General features: G+C 55.9%; 1 protein-coding gene across 1 annotated transcript in view; it reads right to left on the minus strand.

The window, feature by feature from the left end:
- BMP7 (bone morphogenetic protein 7) overlaps window positions 1-27,002 on the minus strand; it is an 86,983-nt gene that overhangs the window by 45,582 nt on the left and 14,399 nt on the right. The window contains exon 2 of the mRNA XM_029918674.1: window positions 11,526-11,718. Within this exon, the coding sequence (XP_029774534.1) occupies window positions 11,526-11,718 (193 nt within the window). The remainder of the gene's footprint in view (window positions 1-11,525; window positions 11,719-27,002) is intronic.

Below are 27,002 nucleotides of genomic sequence, written 5' to 3' on the forward strand. Positions count from 1 at the left end.
ATCGTCACTACCTTGAAATCCTTAGGACCTTTTCATTTTGCATGAGGTCTCCCAAATTGTGTGGCCAGTCCTGAGTGTTTGTTCTCCATAATAATCCCTATATTCTGTACATTTTTTTAAATTAAAACCATTTGTTTAATTCTAAATCAAATCACTTTCACAACAGTGAAAATTAGTGACTGGTCAAGGTGTGCCACTGTACATGGGGTCGTTTTTTGACTGTGGCTGGGACCTGGTCCGAATCCACAAAGGTGGCGGGAAGGGGGTGGACACCAACATAGAAAACACACAAAAGAAAGGAAAACTGCCCAGGCAGAGGGGCAGGGTGGTGAGCCTGCAGGGGGGTGGTGGCACGGTTCCAACTACAGGATGCCGTGGAAACGGCAAAACTGTAAAGCCAATGAAAATAAGGATTGGGGGAGTGGGGGATGAGCAGGCAGGACACAGAGCTTTCTCAGGGCAGTGAAAATACTCAGTATGACCCTATAATGGTGGATACATGTCATGATACACGTAGCCACGCCCACAGCATGTACAGACTTGGGGTGACGTGCCCAAATAGCTTCATCCGTGGTCACGAATGTCCCTCTGGCTGGGGATGCTGATAAAGGGGGAGGCGGGACATGGGTGGGGCCGGGGGCAGAAGGAAACTCCGGTCTCTTCCCCTCAGTTTTGCAGCAAACCCAAAATGGCTCTAAAGTAAAATTTAAAAAAGAAAAAAAAAAAAAGAAAACAAAGACTTCCAGTCCCTAGTCGGCTCAGGCCATGATCTCATAGTCGGGGGACTGAGACCCGGGGCCGCATCATTGGCATTTTCTGTTCTTCTGTCTCTGCCTCTCCCTCTCTCTCTCTCAAAAATAAATAAACTTTAAAAAAAAAAGAAAGAAAGAAATGGTAATCTGTTTTCCTCTTTTATTTTAATGTTTGTTTGTTTTTGAAGGAGAAACAGAGTGCAAAGGGGGGAGGGCAGAGAGGAGACACAGAATCCGAAGCAGGCTCCAGTCTCCGAGCTGTCAGCACAGAGCCCTACCAGCTCGAACCCACGAGCTGCGAGATCATGACCTGAGCCGAAGTCAGATGATTAACTGACTGAGCCCCCCAGGCTCTGTTTTCCCAGGTGGTTCTGATGACATCTGGGTTTGGGCTCCCCCATCTGACACGTGGGTGGATATAAGCCCAGGAGCAGGTGCACAGCAGGGGCGAAGCCGTGTTTTAAGGGACGGGCAATGTAAGCAAGATGAACGAGTGTAGGAAGACAGGATGGTGAGCAATTCCTAATCGTGGCCCAGAGCCAGCGGCACCCCCTGGGGCTTGTGCAGCACCCAGCATCTCAGACCCTCCCAGGTCTCCACAGCGGCAGTGAGCTTCCCTCCCCCACGCCAGCACTCCCTTCCCCCACCAGCATCCAGAGTGGGGGGATGGGGGGGAGGGGCTGACCTCCCCCGGCTACACTCCTGCACGTCTCAGTCCAGGGCCAGGTGACCACGTGTGGGCATATCTGGGTTGTGGAAACAGGGTGGTGGCATCTCCTGGGTAGACGCAGGGGGTCTGCTCCATACCCTGGGGGGCCAGGATGCCCGGCTCACATGGTGACCCCTGGGGAGTCCATGGCGGGTCAGGCCTGTGACACTCGGCCTTAACCCTTGTTGAAGGTCGTGGACGCCTCACCAGCGCAGGGCTCCGCAGCTCTGTCTCCAGTGGCCCCTGCAGGCGGAGGGGCCACAGCCCCCCACTGAGACTCTAGGGGGCCAGGCTGCGGCCTTTGCCCGCCCGCTTCCCCGTGCTGGAAGCATTTTCTAATTACTCCCTTCCACCCATAATCCTCATCTCGGGGTGAGCTTCCAGAAACCAGACGTGAGACCAGGGGCCCGCAGGCCTCACTCCGCAGCCACTCGCTCGGCCACTGGGCACAGCTGTGCTGGGGATCATGCAGGAGGGTGCTCGGTGATCCATTAGCAATGCCTGCCTCAGATGGCAGTAGGGGAGGTGGGGGAGCGCAAGCCTCCTGCTTTCCTCCCTCACCCCTGCCCTGCTGTTGGAGTGGCAGGACGGGAAGCCAAGGGCATCATGAGCGGAAAAGAAGAAAATGGTGCGGACAGACTGGTGAGAAGAAAAAGAAGTAAGAACCAAGGTCTGGAAGAACTTTGAGCCTTTGACCGGATGCCTACTTCTGCCTTGAACTTGAAATCACCAAGGACTTCCATCATGCATTGACTCCCCCAGAACCTGATCTTCCTGGTAAGCCTGCCTTCCCCTCCCCCGTCCTCGCTGGGTTCGCATCTGAGCAGGCTCTTTTCTTCCCAGCTACAGATGACCGCTCACGACCAAATTGAAAAATATTAATTCTCTTTGTCTCCTGCCAAAAAGGCTAAAGCAATTACAGGCCCTGATATGAAACACAGATGTTAATACATTTGGAAAAACAGGCTCCTATAGGCGAGCAGAGGTCCAAGGATGAAGTGCTTTTGGAATTAAAGCGTGGATCGAGTTATACAGCCAGACCCCGATGCAAAAGCCATTCTCTCCAAATTCATTCCAGCGTAGGAAACCCGGGGCCGCGCACAGCACCCATGCTGACATTTCCCCTAGTTGCAGAGGAGAACCGATCCACCCTTGGGTACCCACTGGCACACAGCTCTAAATAATATAATTATAATCATCACAGGGAAACTTCGCTAAGATCGAAAAGTATTATAATTACGGGCAATTTTCACTTTGTGGAAATTGGGCTCAGATGCTGAGGAAAGACTGCAAACAAGACGTTCTCAGGTTTCAGTTCTGGAAGAGAGAACATGCCAGGCCGGCCCGTCCGAGGCTGGGAGGCAGCTGGGAGAGCGTGAGGCTGGCCTGGGGCTCCTCGCCGGGCGCCCGCTCCGCTGAGGGGTGGCTGCTGGCACACGTCTCCGTGCTGGGCACTGCGGAGGTGCAGGGATACCTCGGGGCAAGAGGCAGCGAGGGTCCCAGGATTTGGGAAGCCCATGCCCTAGGAGAAGGCCGGAAGCTCTTTCATGCACTCACACACACGGGTTTTACTGAGTGCTTGCTCTGTGCCAGGCTCCCGGGACAAAAAACATGACAGAGGGCAAAACAAAGCAACCCCCCGCCCTCTCGAAGCACCTGTCCCCACCCCTGCCGCTGGGCAACTGTCACCGTGGCTGCAGCGGTCACTCAGATCCAGTGAGGCTCATCCAGGGTCCGTGACCCACCCACGTTCACGCAGCTTCCCAGCGGTGGGACGGGGGGGGGGGGGGAGTGGATCGAGGTGTCTCCAAAGCCCCCAGTCTCCCCTCTTCACTATGGAGGATTGCGGAATAAGCTGGCCAGGTCTTTTGTCTTCTCTGCCTCAGTTTCCTCGTGCAGAAAATCTGATGTCCCACCATTACCTGGGATTGCCGTGCTGGAAAAGGGAAGCGTGCATCTGCCAGCCAGGAAGAAAACCAGACGGGGCTAACGAAAGAGCCAAGCCCCCTTTCCTACTCCCTAACCCGGTAGCGTGCCTCAGTCTCCTGGTCTGTGAGATGGGGTGGTGGTACCTCCCTCGGGGTGTGACGGGAAGGGCTGCTTGCAGCGTGGCACGTGCTGAAGGCAGTCAGCTTTGTCGTCATCACCGTTCAGGAAGGCGGCCGTCTCCTCTCTCAGTTCAGAGAGGTGCTCTCAAGAGGGGGAGGGCTTGGGTCACAATCAAGAGGCTTGGGAGTTCGAGCCCCGTGGCAGGCTCTGTGCTGTCAGTGCAGAACCTGCTTGGGATTCTCTCTCTCCCCTTCTTTCTGCCCCTCCCTCCACCCTCTCTCTCTCTCAAAATAAATAAATAAATAAAAGAAGGGGTGGGCGAAATGGAAGGCATCAGCCAATTCGATGTCAGTGTAAAGGCATCAGCCTTCCCCAGAGGCAGCTCTTCAGTGGGGACACGTGCTCACCTTGACCTTGGCAATCAAGTGCTCAGCCCACCTGCAGCAGAGCAGGGCAGATGGTTAGGAGGCGCCTCTCGAGTGCTCCTTGCTGGGATCACTGTGTCCTCTTGAGAAAGACAGCAGACCCTTCCCCTCGCCTTGGGAGCCCTGCTCACCACTCCGCAGCACTTTCCCTGGCCCTCGAGCCCCTGGGAGGGGAGCGGGACGGGAATCTGCACCCCCAGTAAATGGATGAAGTGACTCATCCAAGGTCCCTCGATCCTCAAAGGCACAGGAAGGGCAAGGGCAAGCCAGTGTCAGCGTCGGTGTCGAGGTGACACGGGGATCGATTCCATCAGATGTCTCAAGGTGGGGCTCAGGCACCCCGCGTTGTACTTACTGCCTGGTTTTGAATTCCGCCTCTGGCGTGTGACCCTGGGAGGATCACGTGACCACTCTGTGACCTCATCCACAGAATGGGAGAACACTGACTTCTCGAGGCCCTTGTGCGGAATAAGAGAGGACGCAGGCACTTTGCGAAGCACTGACCTGATCTGTTGCAAGCATGTGACTGATGCCAACTGTCACCACAGATTTCCCACCAACCACGTTGGCCCCACAAAACCAGGCTTGGGATGAATTACGAAGGAAACAAAACCTCAAAGATCAGAAAAACCGCCAAGGCCCCTCAGCGTCAGCCCACAGGACAGGAAGCCAACGGCACTAACAGGGCTGGACGCGGTGGTGGCGGTCGCCGCCCGGCGGGTTTCCCGAGTGCAGGCTTTCTCCCGAGTGACCCCTCTGGACGCGGGAGAGGACCCCAAGGGGGACCAAGAGGCATCTCAGAGGATTCGGTTCCTGCCGAAGCAGCTCTGAGCTGGGATCAGAGAAAGGCAGCGAGGAGACATGCCAAGGTGTCCTTGACCAGACTGCCCCGGGCATGCTCTCCCCTGAACCTCCCGGAACATCCGGTGGTGCCCAGGCAGCCGGCTGCTCCTTCCCTGTGCTCTGAAAGTCCTTCTGGGGAGCTGAATTGGCAACTTCTGTGAAAGCAGCTCAAAACCAGAGCTCACGCCCTGGGGCTGAGGAGCAGTGGCAGGAGGTGCCAGCCAGGAGACGGGCAAGCAGGCACGTAGGCCTCGAGGAGCCTCAGAAAGGCTCCGGAAGCTTCCAGAAGCCTCTGGAGCCAGAGCCTGAAGGGCTCCCCTACCCTCAGCCAGCCCCTTGTGGTGCCGCGGAGACTGTCAGTCAGGGTCCGGATGGCACTTGGGTTCAGTCCTGTGGGGAAAAACGGCCAACTCCGAAAGACCAGGCCAAACAGACCTTGGAGGAATCGGTCCCGTTCCATCTCTCAGCGCCCAGACGGCTCCCAGACAAAGGAGAAGGGGGGTCTTCGCCACCTGCCTATAGCCTGGAAACCGTAAAAACTTGCCTGGCCCCAGCCCTCAAGACTCTGATGTATGGGAAGCCGTGAAAGCCCCGCCCCCCCGTGATTCTCACCCACAGCCCAGGACTCACAACCACAGGAGGAAGTCAGCAGGAAATCAGAATGTCAGCCCTGCAATCTCAGAGACCCAAGTTCAAGTCCCAGCTCCGCCACGTTCTAGCTGTGTGACCTCGGGTGAGTTACCTCCTCTCTGAGAAGTCCCTATACCTGAGAACTAGGGACAATGAGTTTTCCCAGGATCATCTCCAAGGTACACAAGGAAGCTAAAATGCCCAGCACACAGTCACATCCAGAAAGCACCAGATGACGACAAACCCAAGCACAGGTGGGGATGTGCTCTGTGTGACCATGTCCCTCTGCCCAGGCATGCTCAGGTGACTATTAGAGTCTTGCTACCAAGTCCTTGACCTTGAACGTGAGGGAGACTGGAGAAGGGTCCAGCCGCCTGTGCCCGGGGGCCGCCTGCACTTTCCCAGTAAGATGCTCTCGGCACCCAGCACGCAGGCAGCTTGTCCCCACTTCCCGTGGGTGGGAATCACGAGGGCATCCCCTGGGAGCCTGTCTGAAATGCAGAGGCTCAGGGCCCCCATCACCTTGCCCCTGCACAAGGCTGACTCGACTGCATTTTCACCAGATCCCCGTCCTTGACAGTAGCTGGGAGCCCCGGGGGGGCCCGGGGAGGGCTGGGGGGGCGAAGGGTGTTGGAGATCCCCACGATCAGCACAGGGGCCCCCGTCTGCCTCTTCCCGCCCCTCGCCCACCCACTGCCTTGGCAAACAGCCCCTCGGCCCCCCTTCCAGCCCATCACGGGGACAGCTCCTTCTTCCTCGGTGACCCAGACTGTGGCCAATCCCACCGTGGCCCCGGAGCCCACTCAGAGGTCACTCTCCTGATAACCCAAGTCCTTGCGACTGACCAAGGGACACTTCGTCTGGCTGCCAACATCCTCTCGACATTGGCAGTGACTGACACCTTTTGAGCAGGTACTGCCGTCCTGGCAACCCCCAAGGGTTGTCTCACAGAGCACCTGTGCCCCACACAGGTGAGGCAGCACTGGGGGGGCGAGCTTGGGGGCTCTGGGGGGAGGGCTGGGGAGGGGTGAGCATGGAAAATGCCCAGTCCGGTTTTCGTGAATGAAACTGTTAACTGGTTCGGCCTCCACACCACCATCGCCACCACCATCACCACCATCGCCACCACCATCACCACCACCATCACCTCCAAAGGGGAGGGAAGTGAGCCCAGCTCCGGAGAGCCGGGTCCCAGCCGGTCCAGCTCGAGGCTTGGGGTTCAGAGGGAAGGCTCTGACCCCTTGGCCCCCCAACTCCCCCGGCAAGGCCACTGGAGCCAAGGTCCCCATTCCGAGACCTGCCCCTCAGCCCCACTCATTCCCGAAGGCCGCCAAGGGCGGCTGCATGGCCACACTGCAAGCAAGGCCCAAGGGCTGTGGAGCCTCCAGCTCAGCTCATTATCAGAATTTAATCTGGATTCCGCGAGATCAAGAGGACTTGGTGGAAAGTGGCTGCCACAGGGGGAGAGAGGCTGAGGCTAGCCCGAAGCCAGCTAACCCCCGGCACCCCGGAGCTTGCCGGAGCTCGGGCAGAGGCCTGCCAGAGAGCCAGGTGCCACGGCCCCACGCAGGTGGGCGGCTGGTGGCGGCAAAACCACGGGTCCCTCAGCGAGCGAGCGGGCTGGCCACACTGCAGGGAGGCAGGGGCGGGACCCGGGCTCCTCTGGGGATCAGGCCTTGAAGAAGATGCGTGTCCTGACCCCAGCCCCCCAGAGCTGGGGAAATGCAAACAGGGGCCCCACTTCCACCAAAGCTCAGGCCTTCACCCCCATCAGAGACTGCAAAGTTAAGAGAGTCAGCGGGGGGGAGGGGGGGGGCGGGCAGTGCTTCAGCCAAAACCTGGAGCTCCCCGCTTTCCTCAGAGGGTCTCTGCAGTCCCTGTGATGGCGGTGGTGGTGGTGGTGGTGATGGGTAGTGATGGCGATGGTGGTGATGGCGTGATGGCGGTGGTGGCAATAGTGATAATAATCAAAACAATAAATCTTTATTGAGCACTTAGTATGTTCTAAATAAGTACGTTAACCCACTTTATCCTCACCACAACCCTGGGAGGTAGATGCAATTATTGTCCCATTGTACAGAGAAGGAAGCTGAGGCTCCAACGGTTACTGGTACCCAGTGTTATATTTGAACCCACACTCCTAATAGCCGGCTGCCTACCTGGGGAATTATACAACAGAAGCATTTTGCTTCTGTATTAAAAAATAAAACAAGCCACCCAGATATAAGATATAAATAATTTTTAAAAAATTGTTTTTTTACCTTTTAACTTCTGGAGAATGAAGGCCTTGCCTTCTCTCAGGTACGGAAAGGAGATTTAGAAATCTAAAGACAGCAGTGCCCTCCCCCCCGCCTCTGCCTCCCCAGGCCTGTCCCTCCACTCCCCTCCTATATTGTACTTTGCACCTGCCAGTCCTCTCCTCTGCTCGGAGATGCTCCCAGGGGCCGGGGCCATGGGTCTGGTTAGTGGCACCGGTGCAGGGCACACAGCAGGACTCAGCATCTGCTGACGAGGGACTTGGTCTCCCAGCAAGCCAAGTGCCCCCGGAGTCAGGGACCCAAAGCCGGGCTCATAGCCTCAGAAATCGCCTGCGGCCAAGCTGCTCATTGGGGGCAACCTGTCATGCCCACCCTCGCCACCTGCCAGAGACCCCCAGATGGCCAGCCTGCCCACCCCTCATCTGACCACAGCAACTCGGGCCTTCTCCCCTCCCTGGGGCCCCCAGAGCCACTCCATGGAGCTAAGACAGGGCCAAGGAGGCAGCAGCAGCCTCAATCCGGGATGGGACAGGTGCCCACAGGGCCAGCAGGCTGTGACAGGCAGAACGTGGAGCAAGCTGCTTGGGGAGGCCGGGGCTCGTGTCATTAAGCAAGGTCTAAGCGGCTCACGCCGGGGCATCACCACGTCCCTCTGTCCTCCCCACGACCCGTGCTTGCTCCCCGCTCAGGACCATGGCCTCTGCAGTGCCCCCGAGACACCCTCGCTGCTCTATCCCACTCCCCGTGGCCAGATCCTTCCTGTCATTCAAACATCCCCAGCTCCACAAGGCTGCCAGCGACCAGTCACTTGATCAGACCAGTCGGCCTGTTTATTTGCTTCTGTGTTTTCCTGCCCATCTTCTCCACCCCATCATGGGCTGGGCTGTATCTCCTCGAAAGATATGCTGAAGCCCTTCCCCCGGTACCCACGGGTGTGACCTTATTTGGAAAGAGGGTCTTTGCAGATCCTCAGTGAAGTAAGATGAGGTCACGCAGGAGCAAGGCGGGCCCCTAATTCAAGATGACTGATCTCCTTGGAAGAGAGAGAGACACACAATGTCATGCGAAGATGCAGAGCCATGTGGCAACAGAGCAGAGTGAATGGAAGCAGCTGGAGGCCGAGGGCACGGACAGCGGACAGCTGCCCCCGGGAGCTGGCAGAGGTGGGAAGGACCCCCCACCATGCCCCCAAAGGTTTCAGAGGGAGCACAGCACCGGGAGAGAGGACGTTTCTATAGTCTTCACAGGGCTCTGTTAGGATGTCCCAGAAACCCAGCTCACTCCTCAGCAGCCCTTTCAGATGGGCCCTCTGCCCTCATGACCTCAGCTCACTCATCCCCACGGCCTGGTTCTGGAGCTGCCACCTGGGATGTGAGGACCCGAGGTGGTGGGAGAAACAAATCACGGGGCTCACACGTCTCTGTCCAAATGCAGTGGCCTCAGAGCTCCACAAAGGAGGTCCTGTGCCCATCAGGCAGGTCTCAGCCTCCAGCGTCTCCCCCCGACCCCCAGTGCAGGGACCCAGGGACCATGGGTGATGACACCCCTCACACCTGCAGGGTGCGGGCTGGCAGTCCTGGAGCAAGTTCCTGCTCATGAGAAGCGGCAGCAACCCAGCCAGAACCCCGGGGACTGGCGGCCAGGGAGGGAGAGAGGGCCACCGAGTTCCTGCAATGGGGACCTAGAGAAAGAGTCGCACAGGTGACAGCCGCCAACCCTCACAGATGGGTTTAGCCAGACCCACTGGGAGCAGTTCTGGAGGTTAAGCCTCTTGCTGGAAATTCCTGAGGCAGGTGTGGGGAGCCTGCCAGGAGGGGGGGGGGTGGGGTGAGCAGGGCCGGGGAGTGAGCAGGGCAGGGAAGGAGCCCTGGCCGGGAGGGGGCGGGGCCCGGGGAGGGAGCAGGGCCCGGGGAGGGAGCTCACTCAGAGTTTCTGCACCAGCGGGGTCGATGGAGCACTATCGACCAGTATCCTCCGGTACCTGCCTCGCCTCCGGCTAAGAGCTGTCATGAGAAAAGTCAAACATCTGTTTCTTTTCAAGACTCCAGGGGTAACGTGTGGGGTACGGAGCAAGCGTGTCACACGCCCGGGATGAACTCCACGCTCCTCCTAGGAGTCTGGGGCCAGGCGCACGCCGCCAGGGCTGCCCGGTGCACCTGCATGTCCACCGTAAGATTCAGAGGCGCCACTCCCCCACGCCGCACAGCACGTCCCTTTCCGGCACCATCTCCTCTAACGTTAGTCCACACTGAGAAACCGCTTGTTGCCCACCAGGCTGACCAAGACCAAACAGCTTCATAAGAGATGGCTCGAGTCGTGGGAAACAAGCCTTCCCTCTTACGTTGCTGCTATAAACAGACATGACCTCCAAGGACGGCCGGTCAGCACGCGTGCACCCTCGGACGCACAGCTCTGCTTCCAGAGCCGTAACTGACAGACATGCACAAGCGTGAACTAACGTGTCCCTGAAAACAACTGGTCGGCCGCCGGTAACACAGAAAAGTGGAGAACCCACCACGCACGCGCGGGAAACCGGCTAAATGCCTCACCGCAGGCCCACGCGACACGAAGTACGGGCGGCGATGAGGAGGGGTGTTCTGTGTGAACCCCCGAAGATCGCCCAGGCTTGCGGTGAAGAAAGCAGGTGCAGGAGGCACAATGCGATGAGAAGACATCTCGAAAGACGCGTGCGTGCGCATGCGCACTTGTGTTTGCGGGTTCGCCTGAAGCCGGAGGCGGCAGCCGCGCTGGGAGGCAGCTTCAATTTTCACGATCGTGGCCCTTTTCTCTTTTGAATTTTGTAACCTCAGTGCCTTACCTACTCAAACGCGCATCTTGGAACACTGTTTGTATACCCCGGGCTCAAGTTCTAATTTGGCCGCTTTCTCTCTGGGTGACGGGAGACAAATGGCTCTCAGCTCTTGATTCTCCCCAGTCACAGATGAGTCACCGCCTCAGGGGGCGACTGTGCATGTGGAATGAGGTTACACACGCAAACCAGCAGGAATACCCAAGAAAGAAAAGTGTGGTTTTCTTAGCATTTAAGAAGACCCCTGGCCCCTGCTGTGGAGGTGCTTGAGGAGGTGGCGGTGGTGTCCACACCTACTGTGGTGACAGTCCCCAGCCCCACTGCAAAGCTAGGCCTGTCCATCAGGAGGCGCCATTAATCCCTCCATTAATTACTGAGAACGGCATTGGGCAATGATAAAACATGATAAAAGTCCACCAGCCTGAGACGTCCCACCAGGACGCCCCCACCTGGGTCCCATCCGCCTCCGGGATGTAGCTCTGACCTTGTTCGATGCTCCAGCCCATCTCTCAGCCTTCTTACCTCTCGGGAGACCTCAGAACTAAATCAACACAAGATTCTGGTTCTTGACTTCATGATTCTTAGAAGGCTGAGCTCTCTCTCTGCCTAGTTATTTTTGGGTTGGAGGTTCTGCTCCCCTCACACTTTATTACCAATGGCCACCTTCATTGCTTGCCTGTCATCGTGGGCTGGGGTTCACAGCGAGGCACAGGAGAGAAGTGGAACCCCCAAAATGGTTCTTCCTCTTCCCTACCCCCCCATCCCCTCGGCGCCCCTGAATGCATGCCAGACCCAGATCACCAATAAACACCCCCGTGGCTCCTGTGGCTGTCTCCGATTCCTAACTCGATTTGCTGACGGCTAGTTTTAAGAAATAGCGACGTACACCATCAACTTTCTTCAAGAAATATATTCCGTGGAAGGGGCCTGGCACATGGTTGGTGACCCGTGATGGCAGCAGCCACGGCTGCCCCGGTCCCAGTGGGCCCCATGCTCTGCCCACCCCCCTCCGCCCTCTGCCGCCTCCCAAGTACCAGTCACAGCACCCACCTGCCCAAGTGCTCCTGCAGCACCTGGAAAACGCTGATCCGGAACGTCTCATTATCGAAGCGTTCCCGAACGTAGTCCTTGTAGATCCGGAATTCGGCTGCGGTCACAGCTTCCCCTTCCGGGATCTTGGAAAGATCAAAGCGGAACTCCCGGTGGTGGTAGCGCGGGTGGAAGAACTCTTTGTCGTGCTCCACTGGAGGGGGAGAGACACACGGCTCGTTAGTAACGGGCTCCCACGCTCGTCAGAGGCCCAAGCCTGCCCCTGCCCGACGTCCCAGGGCCGCTGCCCGATCCACACTGAGCTGGTGCGGCTGGAGGGGAGGGGGGAGCGGAGACCCTGTGGTCACCATGAACACCAGCAACAGCTCTGCATCCACCTGCCAGGAAGACGGGGGCACAGACCCAGCCGTCCCAGAGACCCTGGACGGACTCAGGTTCTCGGGAGCTCAGGCTTGCGTTCAAACCCAGGCTCTGCCACTAACTAGCTGGCCTGCGCAAGGTACCAAGGAATCTCTCTGGACCTCAATTTTCTCATCTAAAAATAGGATGATAGTCCTCCTTCGTGAGTTGTTGGCAGAGTTAAGTAACCGAATTATCAGAGGCAGTTTTGGGGAGGGTTGTTAATGTTTATTTATATTTGAGAGAGAGAGTGCATGTGAGCAGGGAGAGAGGGGAGGGGCAGAGAGAGAGGGAGACACAGAATCCGAAGCAGGCTCCAGGCTCCGAGCTGTCGGCACAGAGCCCGACGCGGGGCTCGAACTCACGAACCGTGAGATCATGACCTGAGCTGAAGTCGGATGCTCAACCGACTGAGCCGCCCAGTGCCCTCAAATTCTCATAAGCAGCTTAACATCAGAAAGCTTGACAACTATGAACTATTTATGAGTGAAGACAGACTTCACACTACCTACCATGGGGTCCCTTGGGGCCAACAGTGCTCAGCCCTGGCTACACGTGAGAATCACCTCGGGGGCTTTGGAGAAGTGTCCCGGTGGCGCGCAGGACATGTGTAACAAGGGGCCTTCTGGGCCCGACCTACAGTGTTTGCCAATTTCCATCCTGGTAAATTTCAAGCTACTGTGGAATCACTGAAGATGCGGGTTGGAAACGGGCACACGGGGCCCCAGCACCCCACTGTCCTCACCCTCCCTCAACCAACTGACTCAGTGTCTTTGGGGAGGGGACCCAGAAACCTGTACTTCTTAAAGCACCCCAGATGTTTCTCTTTTCCTTTAATGTTTATTTATTTTTGAGAAAGAGAAAGACAGTGCAAGTGAGGGGCAGAGAGAGAAGGGAGAGAGGACCCGAGGCAGGCTCTCGGCCATCAGCACAGAGCCCGATGTTGGACTCAAACTCACTCCCAAACCAGGAGATCATGACCTGAGCCGAAGTCAGGTGCCTCACGGACTACGGAGCCACCCAGGCACCCCACCCCGGAGGTTTCTAACAGCCACCAGGGGTTACAACCACAGCCTTAGACTAAAAGCAGAGAAAGAGGTGCATGGCAAGGTCAGGGGACGGGGCTTTTGAAGATGACTTCTGGATAAAGTAAGGCAAAGGCCTCAGTGCTTCTGCTTTCTCCTGGCAGTGATTCTAGACTAAGGTACGATACCCATTTCGTCAACAATAAATGCCAAAATGGATATAAGCCCAATAGGAGTGTTTCTGGGAGCCGAACTGTGATTCCCAAGATTCACGCATCCTCTGGTCCAAAATGGAACAGCGGGGAATCCAGGAGTCCTCAAGGGCTGGAATGATGCACAAAGGCCAAGTTCAGGCCAGTGAGAAGCATCTGGAGACACCTTTCTCCTAGGAGACACAGCCCATCTCTGCTTCCTGCCTGAGCACGGGCCAGGGGGGTGGGAAACACCAGTGGACCCAGCTCGGCCAGAAGAGAGGAGAAACATGCCCAGATCCATCTCCAGCTTTGACTTCCTGAGCTCCGGAAGCTCTCGGGTTGGGCCAGGGGTACCACGGCTGCGAGCAGGACGTGACGCCTTTGGGGAAGAAGGTTCCCAACACTCGCAGCCTAAAGGCCCTTCCTACAGGTCTCCGTTAAAAAAAATCTGTTTTAAACCTTAAGAATCGTTCTAAGATCCTGGGATGGGGGCAGGGGTGTTTGAGGAACTATCCACTTATCAGGCTGTTCCCCACTGGGCAGAGGGAGCGGGTGAGGCACTGGAGGCCAGGGGACCCCGGCTCGGCCCAGGAGTGACCCTGTCTCTGAAGAGATCTCGGGAAGGTGACCTCGGAACAGCAGGTGCTGGAGTCTCAGGCCACACGTGGAGAGCTGGCCACAGGAATGACCTCTCCAGAAATCACGGGGTCTGTCTGCCCTTGACACCCGCAGAGAACATCTCCCTTCTGACCCAGTCTACAGGAAAGGCTGAGCTGGGTGGCCAAGAATGTCGCCAGTCTGCCCACTCTGATCTATGCAGAAGGCGGGGAAGGAGGGGTCTTCTAGGAAGCACAGCCCACTGGGGGGCTTGTGAGCTTGTGGGGGGACAAAGGGGGAGGGGGCACAGCGAAGGGCTTCGGGTCTGTCACCGGGGCACTTCCCGGGGCCGGTCCTCTGTCATCCTGCTAGTTCATTCAACCTTCAGGTCACCTGAGGAGGTGAGCGCAATGCCACATTGGTAGGGAAGGCACCTGAGACCCCAGAGGTGTGGAGTGGCCTGCCCGGGGCCAGATTGCTGGGACTCGAGCCCGGGCCCCACCAAATCCTGGCCACGCGTCTCAGTGGCTGAGCCAACAGCCCGGCGAATCCAGTCCCTGGTCCTGCTGTCAGAACACTCGCGGTGCAGGACAGCACGCGCCAGGTACACGCACGAACTGGGTGTGCGCTTCTGCGCGGGTCAAGGTGAACCTTCCCGCGGAGCCTCCTCCCAGATCCACGGAGCATCACCACCGGCACCACTTCTCAGCCCACAGGCTGGTTTTCCTTGGTTTTGAATATAATACGGTAGGTATCATTTTGTGCTCAGCTTCCTTTATAATTTATATTTGAGAGACAGAGTGCAAGCAGGGCAGGGGCAGAGATAGAGGGAGACACAGAACCTGAAGCAACTCCAGGCTCCGAGCTGTCAGCATAGAGCTTGACCCGGGGCTTGAACTCACGAACCGTGAGATCATGACCTGAACCCGCCGGGCACCCTGTACTTGGTATGGTTCCTCCCATATCACAGCGGATGCTCCTTCACCCTCCTCGCCGGGTAACAGTCCACGCCTTGATGTCCCATGATTCACAGTTCGTGGGCATTTGAGGAGTTTCCAATTTGGGGCAGCACTTCTCTGAGCACGCTGGTCCCTCATCGCCTGCATGTTGGGGGATGTGGGTGGGCAAACCCAGTGGGCAAACCCCCAGCAGTGCCAGGCTGTTCTCCCCGTGGAACAAAACGAGTTCCCCCTACAAAGGAGATGGGCACAGTCTGGGGCCCCCCTAGCGCTCCTGCAGGGGACTGGAGAGTGGCCCTGCACCCCGGTGAGCAGTGTGTGCACCCATGGGACCCCGGCTGTGGCTCCCCGGTGAATGAGCGTCTGGTGCCCGGGCACAGTGCCCCCTCCAGCCTCACCACTCCCCGCAATCTGAGGTCCGCAAAGGACCATCTCATAACTAAATGGAAAGGATGCTGTGTGGCCATCGCCTTCCCAGACCTCCAGGCAGCGACACACAACATTCATTTCTTCCTGCTTCCAAAAACCTCGCCTTCCTGTGGCTCTTTTCCCCCATCTCTCTGGCCACTCCGTGAAACAGTCCCTTACACGGTCCTATGTGAGTCCCATGGGGCTGTGGAATATGAGAGAGGCATTCCACAGGCCCCCCTCCCTGCTCCCTCCGTGCTGACAGACTGCACAGATAAAGTGGCCATTTCCAACCGTCGGCCCCTGTCCTCCCCCAGGGAACAGGGGTGCAGCACCCCCAGCTTGCAACGAAGATGCCCGAAGGACCCAGGGGCACACACACAAAGGCAACGTTCATGGAGCAGCAGCTCGCACTTTACGGCATCATCTGATCGAACCCAGTGAGGCAGGATTGACCCCCATGTTACAGATGAGGAACCGGAGGCTCAGGGAGGCAGGTAACTTGCCCAAGATTACAAGTCAAGGGAATGGCTGGACTCCAGACCCACTCTCGTGACCTTCACACTTTCCGGAGCTCAGCTCGAATCTCAGTTGTGTGTCTATCAGCTGTGTGGTCTTGGCCCTTACTTACCCTCTGCATGCCTCCCCCGGCCCCAGGGCCCATAGTAAGAATGGCCCTTTCTCACTGAGCCCTACGAGGTCAGCACCTAAGGGCGCTGCTAGGCAAACGGAACTAAGTCGTCTCAAACAATGAGCTGGGAGAATGACAGGCCGAGCAGAAGAAGCCTTAAGCATGAGTGGGTATCTGACAACTGTATTTGAAAAAGAGCGCGGGCAGAGCAAACACTAAAGAAATGTTTGATTGAGCATGACATTAACACAGGCGCAATCACCAAAGTCACACCCACACCCAGTGAAACGAGAAAACACCGATTCATAATCACAAAAACAAATCTGTTGCAGCACGTGTACATATAACCTTTTAAATGTACAAGATAAAAATGTATCTTAGTACAAGATAAAAATGTATCTTAACTGTTAAGACAGGTAAGCTACCAGGGTTATATTATATAGTTTCTTTTGTTAAAAAGATACAGGCACAGGGGCGCCTGGGGGGCTCAGTCGGTTGAGCGTCGGGCTTCAGCTCAGGTCACGATCTCACAGTTCGTGAGTTGGAGCCCTGCGCTGGGCTCTGTGCTGACAGCTCAGAGCCTGGAGCCTGCTTCAGATTCCGTGTCTCCCTCTCTCTCTGCCCCTCCCCTGCTCACGCTCTGTCTCCCTCTGTCTCTCAAAAAGAAACAAACATTAAAAAAATAAAATAAAAAGATACAGGCACAGAGAGTCCAGCTAAATTTCTTGCAAACGTTTGCAGGCTCCTTGGGGAGGCTTTCTGAGCAAATGCCTTCACTAATTACTTTAAGACAGTGAGCAGCACAAACCACACGGACCTCCCGCTCTTCCTGAAACCACATCATCACGGGCTCTAAAAATAATTCTGTGATTTATCAAAGAAAGAACAGTCGTTTAAAAAAAAAGTTAATAACTCCAAGTCCAAACCAAACTCCCAGTCTTGTATTTCTGAGGCTTCTATTTTACACAGAAGTCACCCCCAGCACAGAATCTACACCGTTTCCCTCTCAGGGGTCAAGATGGCTCAGCTCTCACCACGAAAGCAGACAGACTCATGTACTTGGAGGGAGAAAATACATCTTTACGTTTCCTTCTTACGTTACCATTCTTGATTACCCAAGCCCTGGGTTTTTAAAGAACCGTCTAGAGTTGCGATCTCCCTTTGTCCGTACAGAGAGGCTTTCTAAACGGACCCCGGAGCCTAGGAATCTGGTTTTTTCTGCACTGACCTCTACATTCCAGCACCCCACCGGCTCACAGAGCTCCCAGGCACTAACAAAGACTTTCATCTTCAAAGGATTAGAAGGGTCCAAATCTCCGCGACCAAGAGATAAGTCCAAAGAAAATGGATTCCAAAAGACACCGTCCTGACAGCAAGCAGCTCCGTCACTGTCCCCAAAGCCGGTTTTAGTGTCCTTTTACAAAAGGCTGAATTAACAACCCCAAAGCCGGTCCTGGGAGGGGTAATTCTGGGTTGGAGAGTGTCAATACCAGGCAGAGGCAGGTGGGAATAGGAAACCACCCACCTGGGTGTCCCTCCTCATGACCCAGTGACACGCCAGGGGACACCTCTGCCCCACACACGGGTCAAGCCCGCTTCCCAGCAGCACCCAGAAGCGTTCTGCCTCCTCCGGGCATCTGGGTAACATCCTGAAACGTGCCTTTTGGTGAACACATTTCTTTTTTTGTTTGTTTGTTTAATGTTTATTTTTGAGAGAGAGAGAGAGAGAGGATGAGCAGGGACAGGGCAGAGAGAGAGGGAGACACAGAATCCAAAGTAGCTCCAGGCTCCTAGCCCTCAGCACAGAGCCCGATGCAGGGCTCGAACCCATGAACCCTGAGATCATGACCCGAGCTGAAGTCAGATGCTTCACCGACTGAGCCCCCCAGGCACCCCACTGGGAACACATTTCTACTGGGTAAACGCTCTGAGGCAGGATGGCCGGCCAGTGGGTCTACAGAATATGCACCTGCACCTGTTCCCCTGTGAGGAATCTGGGGGTGACCAGGAATGGGGCCAGTGAGACACAGCCCCTAAGGGAACAGTCCGTGTTCGTTCATGTTGGCAAACCCCGTGCACGTGTTGAGGCGTGAGCGAGTTCTGCACACGGAAGACGGTGAATCCAGTCTTGACGAAGGATGGAGGCTGACCAGCCCCAGAGGAAAGGGAAGGGCACCTCGGGCAGAGGACCCAGACGGGCCCCAAGATCTCCAGTTGTGAGCCTCTTTGATGAAGACGAGGCTCTGGGGAGCAAGAGAGCCAAAGTCCCCAAGACCACCAGAAGCTAGAACTGAGTTTTCAAGGACCCTTGTCTGCTCAAGGTCTCGTGTCCCAGAAACCTCCCCCGTCCTGATCGGACTCCAAAACTTCCAACCCAGGCTCCTTTCCTCCCTAGGGGGACGCACGTCATCCGGAAGGTTCTGTCACACATGCTCATGGTTACCAAGGCAGCTGTGGGAAGGCAACATGGCCCCGGAGGCGCGGGGGTGGCGAGACGAAGGCGCTTGAAAAGCCGCCAGAGGCACACGGGGAGCTGGGAGCTCTGGAAAGTGGACACACCCACCTGAGCGTTGTCTCAGTCACACACGCGGGTTGACGCTCGGCTGTTCCACTGTCACGGGAGGAGACGGGACCCTGCGGGAACCCAGAGGGAAGGACGAGGGCGGACCAGTGTGAAAGGACTCGTGCTTCCGGAAGGTGTCCGGGGTCTCCTCGCACCTCAACGCACACGTTCAGCACGTGCTCCGCGACCACCCCTCACAGGGACGGTGCCCCCCGCTCCCCCCCCTCCCCCGTCGTCCTGAGAGGCTGAGACACCGACGAAGGCCCATTGAGACCGGGCGTGGCCACCTGCCTAATCCCCGAGCCAGGTGATGGGTATTATTTTATAAATTTTATTTTTAATATTTAATATTAAGAACATTAAATAATATTTTATTGTTAGTTTATTCTTAATCCTTATATTTCTATAATGTGTATATTATATTAGTTCATTGTAATTAAATATCATTTAATATTAATTACTTAATATTTTAAATTATATATAAGATTTACCATCTTTTTTTAAATTAAAAAAAAATTTTTTTTTAACATTTATTTATTTTTGAGAGACAGAGAGAGACATATCATGAGCAGGGGAGGGGCAGAGAGAGAGGGACACACAGAACCAGAAACAGGCTCCAGGCTCTGAGCTGTCAGCACAGAGCCCAACATGGGGCTTGAACACGTAACTGTGAGATCATGACCTGAGCCGAAGTCGGATGCCCAACCAATGGAGCCACCCAGGTGCCCCAAGATTTACCGTCTTTTAAAAAATGTTTATTTATTTTGAGAGAGAGCACAGGTGCGCATGAGGGGTGGGGGTTGCAGGGCAGGGAGCGAGGGGGAGAGAGAGTCCCAAGCAGGCTCTGAGCTGCCACGGGGCTCGAACTGACGAGTCGAGATCTTATGGCCTGAGCAGAAATCAAGAGGCCGAGGCTTGACTGACTGAGCCCCCAAGGGGCCAGGGAGTTGCATCTTTAATGTTCCGAGGAGCCGTTTTCCATAGAAGCTGCGCCGTCTTAAGGTCCCACTGGCTGTACTCAAGGCTGGGGTTTCCCACGTCCTCACCCATAAGCGTCAACGGGTTATTTTCTGACGGTTTGTTCTGACAGCGCACGGGTGTGAGGCAACGGCCATGATGATGAAGGCCCTGCCCCTGGCCTGGGGGCCACGTCACTGGTATCACACACAGCATCTCACTGAACCCTTATCAAAACACTACCCAGAGGCAGGCACGTGAACCAGCTCCATCTTACACAGATGAAAACAAGAAGGCTCAGAGAGGTCAAGTCGCCGCCCCAGAGCCACACAGCTGGTCTGAACACCCCGTTGTCTTCACCACCCGGCCACAGGACCCTCTCCCTGACGCCAGAGGCCACCGCCACTGCCGTAGCCCTGGGGATAATTGAGTAAGGACACGGCTCTGGAATGTTCACCATGTTCATCTCCTTAAACGCTAAGCTCAGAGAGTGAAGCCCGCTTCCCACTCGAGTCCTTCTCTGCTCTGCAAGTTCGGCTCCTGCCCAAGGCCAGAGTCACCCCCAAGAGAGGCAGACAGCTCCCTGGCCCGTCTCCCCATCATCCCTCCCTGGCCCCCCACTGCAGGGGGGGGCGGGGGGGCAGAGCCCTGCCTGGTGAGGGCACACAGGCGGCATTGTCCCACCCCCGCCCTGCCCCCAAACTGCTGCTTCAACTCTCGAACTTTCCACCAAATACCTGGGCTGCCAATGGGACCACCTGGGGTCCCAGGGCTGGGCGCTCAGAGAGGGTCTTCGGAGACACTGCCCCCTTGTTAGATGCCCAGAGACGCCGGCGCGGAGGCGAGGCCGCTGGCAGGCCAGGCATTTGTCATCGATGCGGCACAGCTGTGGGTGGGGGTGGGGTGGGGAATCACTGTACCGCAAGATTAAACACTTCAGCGTCAACATGTGCGCAGCATTGTGAACAATGTTATCATTGTGAACTGAATGGACCAAAGGCTTTAGGGGATGGGGTGGAGAGAGGGAGACAAGATGGGTTTAATTATCTCTAGGGCTGAAACCGCTTGTTTGCCTAAAAAGACCCAGACGCTGGTAGAACTGAACAGACACACGGGCGGGAGCACAGGCCGAGCTCTGCCACAAACCGAGGCGGCCAGCCCTTGAGTGTGGGCGCCCCAGCTCCGTGGAGGGACGAGGCCCGCCCCCAGGGGCCTCTGGGTCCCGAGCCCATCCTTGGCCAACTGCACACGGAGGCAAAGAATGGAGTTGCTATTTTCATCCCAACTGGTAATTCTCAAACGGGGTGACTCTGGCCTCCCCTCAACCCCACCGAGGGATATTGGGCAATGGCTGATTCAGTTTGTTTGCCACAGCTTACGGGGTGTGTGCTGCTGGCGTCTCGAGGGTGGAGGCCGGGGACATTGCTAAACATCCTGCGATGCGCAGCACAGCCCCCCCGCCCCCCGCGGAGAACGGTCCAGCCCTGACCGTCAAACATGCCAAGCTGAGGCTCCCTGAGCAAACAGGCACACACATCCTGAGAGAGTCCGGAATCCGGGTTTGGGCCCCATCCGGGCTCTCAGCCAGGTGAGCGGGACCCCGGGCTCCCTGGACCCCGTTCTTCCCTCCGCAACAAAGGGATGGACTGCATTGGTCTTCAATCAGGTTGTACCATAGAAAGATGCCAACAGTCTACCAATTTTGACGTATACAGGGTTCAACCTGATACCTCTAAACTTGAACTCTGTATCTGTGTTTCCACAGGGGTCAGCTGAGCCCTTGAAACATGGCTGGTGTGGCCGAGTGCTGAATGGTCACGTTTATTCTAGTGTGACTGCTCTGAATCCAAATGGCCACATGCAGCCAGCGGCTCCTGTACTGGACGGCACTGACACAGCACGTTTCCATCCTGGAGGAAAGTTCTACAGGTCAGCAGTGCTTTATAGCAGCGATGTGCTGGCTTCCAGGAGCAACAAGATGATATTTAGCGTGCTCACTGCAACCAGGGTCTGAATACATGTTCTCAGAGACGCAAGAGGAGACTTTTTCCCACATCAAAGACATCCCCGTTGGGAGAAATGCTATGGAAATGGGGAGAACTTAATCCTAGAGCATGTGGGGCCTGGGCCTTCCCTCCGGCTGAGCTGGGCTCATCTCCGCGGTGGCAGCCCACGTCCCCTCCCCCCACTGCCCCGTCCACCTCCCTCTCGGAACTTAGCAGCTCTGGTTATTCTGATTGGCCTGCTGACCTGTTTGTTAACTGTCTCCTCCTCTAGATGTTAACTCCAAGAGTTGATGCACTGAGAGCAAGGACACAGAACGTAACGGGTTTTCAGCCACGGAGCTGGGCTGGGGTATGAGTCTGGCTCCATCGCCCACCAGGGGCTTAGCAAGTGCCTTCTCATCTGTAAAATGGGACAGCAATCAAAAGCCTTAATTCAGGACGCCTGAGTGGCTCAGTCGGTTGAGCATCCGACTCTTGATGTGGGCTCAGGTCACGCTCTCACGGTGCATGGGATCGAGCCCCACATCGGGCTCGCGCTCACCGTGTGGAGCCTGCCTGGCCTCCTCTGGCTTCCTCTCTCTCCACTCCTCCCCCACTTACGCTCTCTTTCTTTCTCTCTCTCAAAAACCAATCAATCAATCTTTCATCAGGTTATCAGATTAAAACAGGCCAGGGATTTGCAAACTCCGGGGCACTCCAGAACTCGGAGGGCCATTAACACCGAGATCATGGCACCTTCAATCCAGGGGGGCTGGGGCGGAGCTAAGAACCGGCATGCCAAACACACCCTCAGGCCAGCTGGCAGTCGGGGACCCACTTTGAGAACCACTAGGACAGAGGCTGGAGAATGCCAGTGCTCAGAGGGACTCAGAACAAGTTAACCCATCTCCGGAGGCTCAAAGCCCCCGCCCTCCCTCGCTCTATAAAATGGAGACATTAAGGGGCCTCCAGTCCCGGGGCCTGTTGAGGATTCAAGGTCACGGAGGCAGGGGGTGGAGGAGGGGGCGCATGGGCCCTGACTTCAGCAGGCCCCCCAGGGGAAAGGAGGGTGCCCTCCGGACCTTCCCCCAAAGCAGCCAAAGACTCCCGGGTCAGCTGGCCAGGCACAGCTGGCTTAAGGTATTTTAGAAGCAAATCAAATTAAAGGAGCATTTATAATCCTTCCTGAGGTCTGGGCTCCATCAACCCAAACTCATTAGGCCCTGGCCATCCGTGCAGGTGCAGCTAAGGAAGAGATGATTCTGCGTTTCCTTCACGCTGGGCTCCCATCTCCCTTTCAAAATAAGAGCCTCTCTAAAGCCCTATACTTGGACTGAACCACAGAGCCGACCACCGTCGCCACCGCATACGGAACGGTGTGGAGGAGGGCGAGGGCTGGACCACGGCCAGGGCGTTTGCTGGACACCCGCAGTCTCCAGGAGGCTCAGCCGTGGGACGTTCACATTTTCCAGTTCTTCCCCCACCCCCAAGTTTGTTTATTTATTTTAAAAAATATTTTAATGTTTATTTGAGACAGAGAGAGACAGAGTGTGCGTGGGGGAGGGTCAGAGAGAGAGGGAGACACAGAATCCGAAGCAGGCTCCAGCTCTGAGCTGTCAGCACACAGCCCGACACGGGGCTCGAACCCACGAACTGTGAGATCATGACCTGAGCCGAAGCCGGACGCTCAACCGACTGAGCTGCCCAGGTGCCCCTACATATTTATTTTTAAATAATCTCTACACCCAATGAGGGGCTGAATCACGACCCCGAGATAGAGTCACGTGTTCCAGCTCAGCCAGCCAGGTGCCTCAATATTCACATTTCACCAAGCTGAACTTGGAGCCACACACCCCCCAAGCTGAACTACACCAAAATGCCCTCAGATTCTCACTGCTGTCCTTGAACCTATTTCTGGTAAGGGAAGCAGAATCCACGATCAAACCAAAGGATGGTTTTGAAATCTGTTGCGCGTCCTCCACAGAGGGGCACACGACTCCCAAAGGCAGTCCCCAGCTTCCCAATCACCGGAAAGGACCAGTAGCGACTGGGGAGAAGTCCTGTGCAGTTACATTTACACCAAGTTTAAAAACCTGTGAGCCTCATCCATGCCGGAGAGGACAGGGCAAGGGCGTTCTGGGAGCGATCGTGTCGTTTCTGGATTTGTCCCGTTTCTGGATCACACGCTTACGCTTCCGTGAACAGCGTTGACGGTAACTGCTGGCTGGCCTTCTCCACCCGCAGTTCAACACGTGTGAGCAATTTAATGACGGCTCTTGCGGGAAAAGATACCAACACATTGATCAATTTTAAGACATTCTGGTTTCAGAAATGCTGATAATCCAAGAAATGGGGTATTATGTCTAAAGCACACAATTGTATAAAACGTTGATGTGGCTTCCCGCTGCCTTCACACCTGACCTGCCCGTCAGCAAAGCTCCTTACGACCCTGCTCCAAACCCATCTTTCGAGGCCAGGAGCACTTCCGGATCAAGTTTAAGAGGGAGGACTCAAGAACCGGACCTCCAAATTTAAATTCGCTTCCTGGCTAGGTATCCTGGGCCAGCTGCTTGCTTCTCTGGGCTCAGTTTTCTGGTCTATAAAACAGGGAAGATAACACCCCCACCTGAAACAGCGGTTATGAAAAGTCGTTAAGTTAATTTAGGTAGAGAGGAGAAAGGATGCTTGGGCAAACAGTAAGCCCCTGACAAAGGCAACCTACTTAGATTATGTTTAGAATGGCTAACACAGATATCACTGAATAGTAGGCACACACCCAATCCCCCAACCCAGCCACGAGGGACCAGAACCTGACTTCCAGCAAGCTTATTCAGGTAGCCTGATCTACCGTCCAGACCTGACTGATCCATGAGCACGCAGTGATTCAAGCTGCCTCAGAGTCTCTCCCCCAGAATGTTTTTAGTTGGGTGCAGTAGGTCAACCATGCCATCCAGGACCCAAGTTTCTTCTGTCTTTTTGCTCTGCCATTGTCTGCATGTTGATTTTTAATCCTTAAGCCTCTTGCCTCATGGTCACAAGATGGCTGCCATGACTCCCAACATCATGTCTTCACAGAGCCACATTCAAGGCAGGGAAAAAAAAAAAAAAAAAAAGAGTACAGAGCGTTCTGTTTGCTCAGCTGTCACTCACCTGGAAGCAAAATATTTTTCAGAACCACCTCCCACCCCTTTCCTCCCCTAGCAAATTTCCTCTTGTGCCTCACTGGTTCAGACGGCATCCTGGGGCTCTCCCAACCTGCTAGGGAAGCTGGGAAAGCAAGTGTGAGGCTCGCCAGGTCATTGTAATCACAAGCTGCTGTGGGTGGCCTTCTTTCTACCAATGGCCAGGGTAGCAGGGGACGCCAGCGAGGCCAAGAGGCAAGAGGGATGCCATCCAGTGACAGACGAGGACCCAGAGAGAATAACCCTGGGATTCTCTAAGAACCCGCAACTTGCCAGCTTGGAAGTGCACTGATTTTCCTTTGTTCGTCTCTTACACTAGTTTGCACAGATTAATTTTTCCTGCAACAAAAGAATTTGGTTACACGCACTTTTGTTCACACCAAACACACGCTGCCCAAAAGCAGTCCCTGCAAGTACCCAGATGGTCCGTCCTAACCAGGGACCCAAGGGTACACTCGGAGCCTCGTGCCTTACTCTCCTGCAGACCAGCAGAAGCAACCCAGGTACCCGAGCCCACTTTCTGGAAGGTTCTCCGCCCACACACAAGGTGAGGCGGGCCATCTCCAAGCAGCGCCCCCCCCCCCCCCCCCCCCCCCCCCCCCCCCCCCCCCCCAGCAAACCAGGCGACTCAGATCCTACAAAGCCTCCAGGATCCCGATCTGCGCATCGTCTGTCTGGACTGAAAAGGGGCCGCACGTCCTGCAAGCAGAACTGAGATCAAGCCCCGCCCTGCCTCGGCCTCCTCCCGGGGGACAAGGACTCCTGACCCCCTGGGAACTTTCCAAACACTTTGTTCCCCAGTCTAAGGAGATCAGGGGGATTGAGCTGATGAAGTTTGTTTTCAGCAAACAGTTGGCTGTTGGCCAGAGTCCTGAGGACAAACATTGTATCTGCTTGGGGGGTTGAGCCTAAGAGAAGCCGGAGTCTCTCATGGGCTGCAGAGGGTCTGAATTCCTGTCAGCAGGCCGCCAGCCTTCTGCATCTATTCACAGCGGCACACTTATTTGGAGGCCAGAAACGAGCTTAGGGGCTGTGTCACAGAAGCAAAATCATATGTGCAAATAACTTCTGAAAACGAAACTCTACAGGACACAGAAAACAACAACAAAGAGAAACCGTTCAAATAATTTGAATGCGGGTTACCCAACAACCACTTCCAATACACTTTTCCCTCATCCACTTCCCACCGTGTTGGCCTGAAGCCAGTTTCATTCTTTCCCATTCTCCCTGGCGGCAGCAGCTGGCCTTATGAACCAGTTTGGCTCATGGGACTTAAGGAGAAATCTTCTAGAGACTTCTAGAAAATGAAGGGCTAGGCAAGCGAGGAGAGCTCTTTGAACTAATCCTCTTTCTCTTGCCTTGAACATGAGATTGTGTGAGGACGGGATGTCTGGGGCTGCAGCAGCCATTTTGTAACCATGAGGTACCAGGAATCTGAAGATGGTGAAGATAAGGCATACATTTCATGAATACCTGAATGAGATCACTGAACTACTAACCCCCAGCTGGGAGTCTCCTCCCTGAAGTCTTGCTCTTACGGGAGATAATGACGTTTTAAGTGCCGAAGCCACTATTAAGCAGGTACTCTGTGACTTAGGACATGTCCTAAGTGAGACACCGTTCCTCTCCACGGAAGCAGGGAGCAGGCTTTGGGAGGTATAGCCCTCGCACCATCTGCAGGCATGGAGGGTGGTGCTAGCGATTACAGAGACATATTGGGGTGCAGTCTGGGCCCTGAGCGCCGGCCAAGCAGGGCCGGCACTGGCCCCGGAAGCGGCGGCTCCGGGACTCAGCGCGCAGAGACGGAGCGCAGCTCTCTCCGGTGTGGCGGCTTCCTAAGGGATTTCAAGGGTATTTTGCACTCTGCCCGACTTGGATCCGACACCGCCTTCGGCCGGGCCCCCGTGGAAGTGGTGTCGGCAGCATCACGCTTTTGTTCAAGGGCCCAGACCCCTTGTTGAAATCTATAATGGGAGCTGAGTAAAAAACAGAAGTATGATTTTTTTAATGTTTACTTATTTGTGAGAGAGAGAGAGAAAGAGAATGTGAGAGGGGGAAGCGCAGAGAGGGAGGGAGACACAGAATCTGAAGCAGCTCCAGGCCCCGAGCGGTCAGCACAGAGCCCGACGCGGGGCTCAAACCCACGAACTGTGAGATCATGACCTGAGCTGAAGTAGGAACTTAACCAACCGAGCCCCCTAGGCGCCCCGGGAGGACTTTTCACAATCAGAGCGTGGGGGAAAGGCCAGGAGGACCAGGCGAGTTCAGGAAGCACCGGGCCCTGGACCGCGGCATCTCGCTGGCACGCATGACGCGTGGCTCACGGGCCAGATGCCACGAAGCCATCAGACGCGAGACCTGTTCCGATCGCAGGGGCCCCTCTGGACAGCCAGGAGCAGGGAGGTGCACTGTGCGCCACACAAACTGTCATCGCCAGAGGCACAACGGGGGATGGGTAGAACTCAGGTTTGTGCGTATCCCTTCCCAGGCAGAGGCTGTGGCCGGCGGAAAGCAGGGGTCCTCGAACGCCTCCACCGGGCCGGGGAGTGAGCAGTGAGGGCTCCGGGCGACATCGGC

Source organism: Suricata suricatta, chromosome 12 (assembly GCF_006229205.1).
Source record: "Suricata suricatta isolate VVHF042 chromosome 12, meerkat_22Aug2017_6uvM2_HiC, whole genome shotgun sequence".
In the NCBI taxonomy this organism is placed as follows: domain Eukaryota; kingdom Metazoa; phylum Chordata; class Mammalia; order Carnivora; family Herpestidae; genus Suricata; species Suricata suricatta.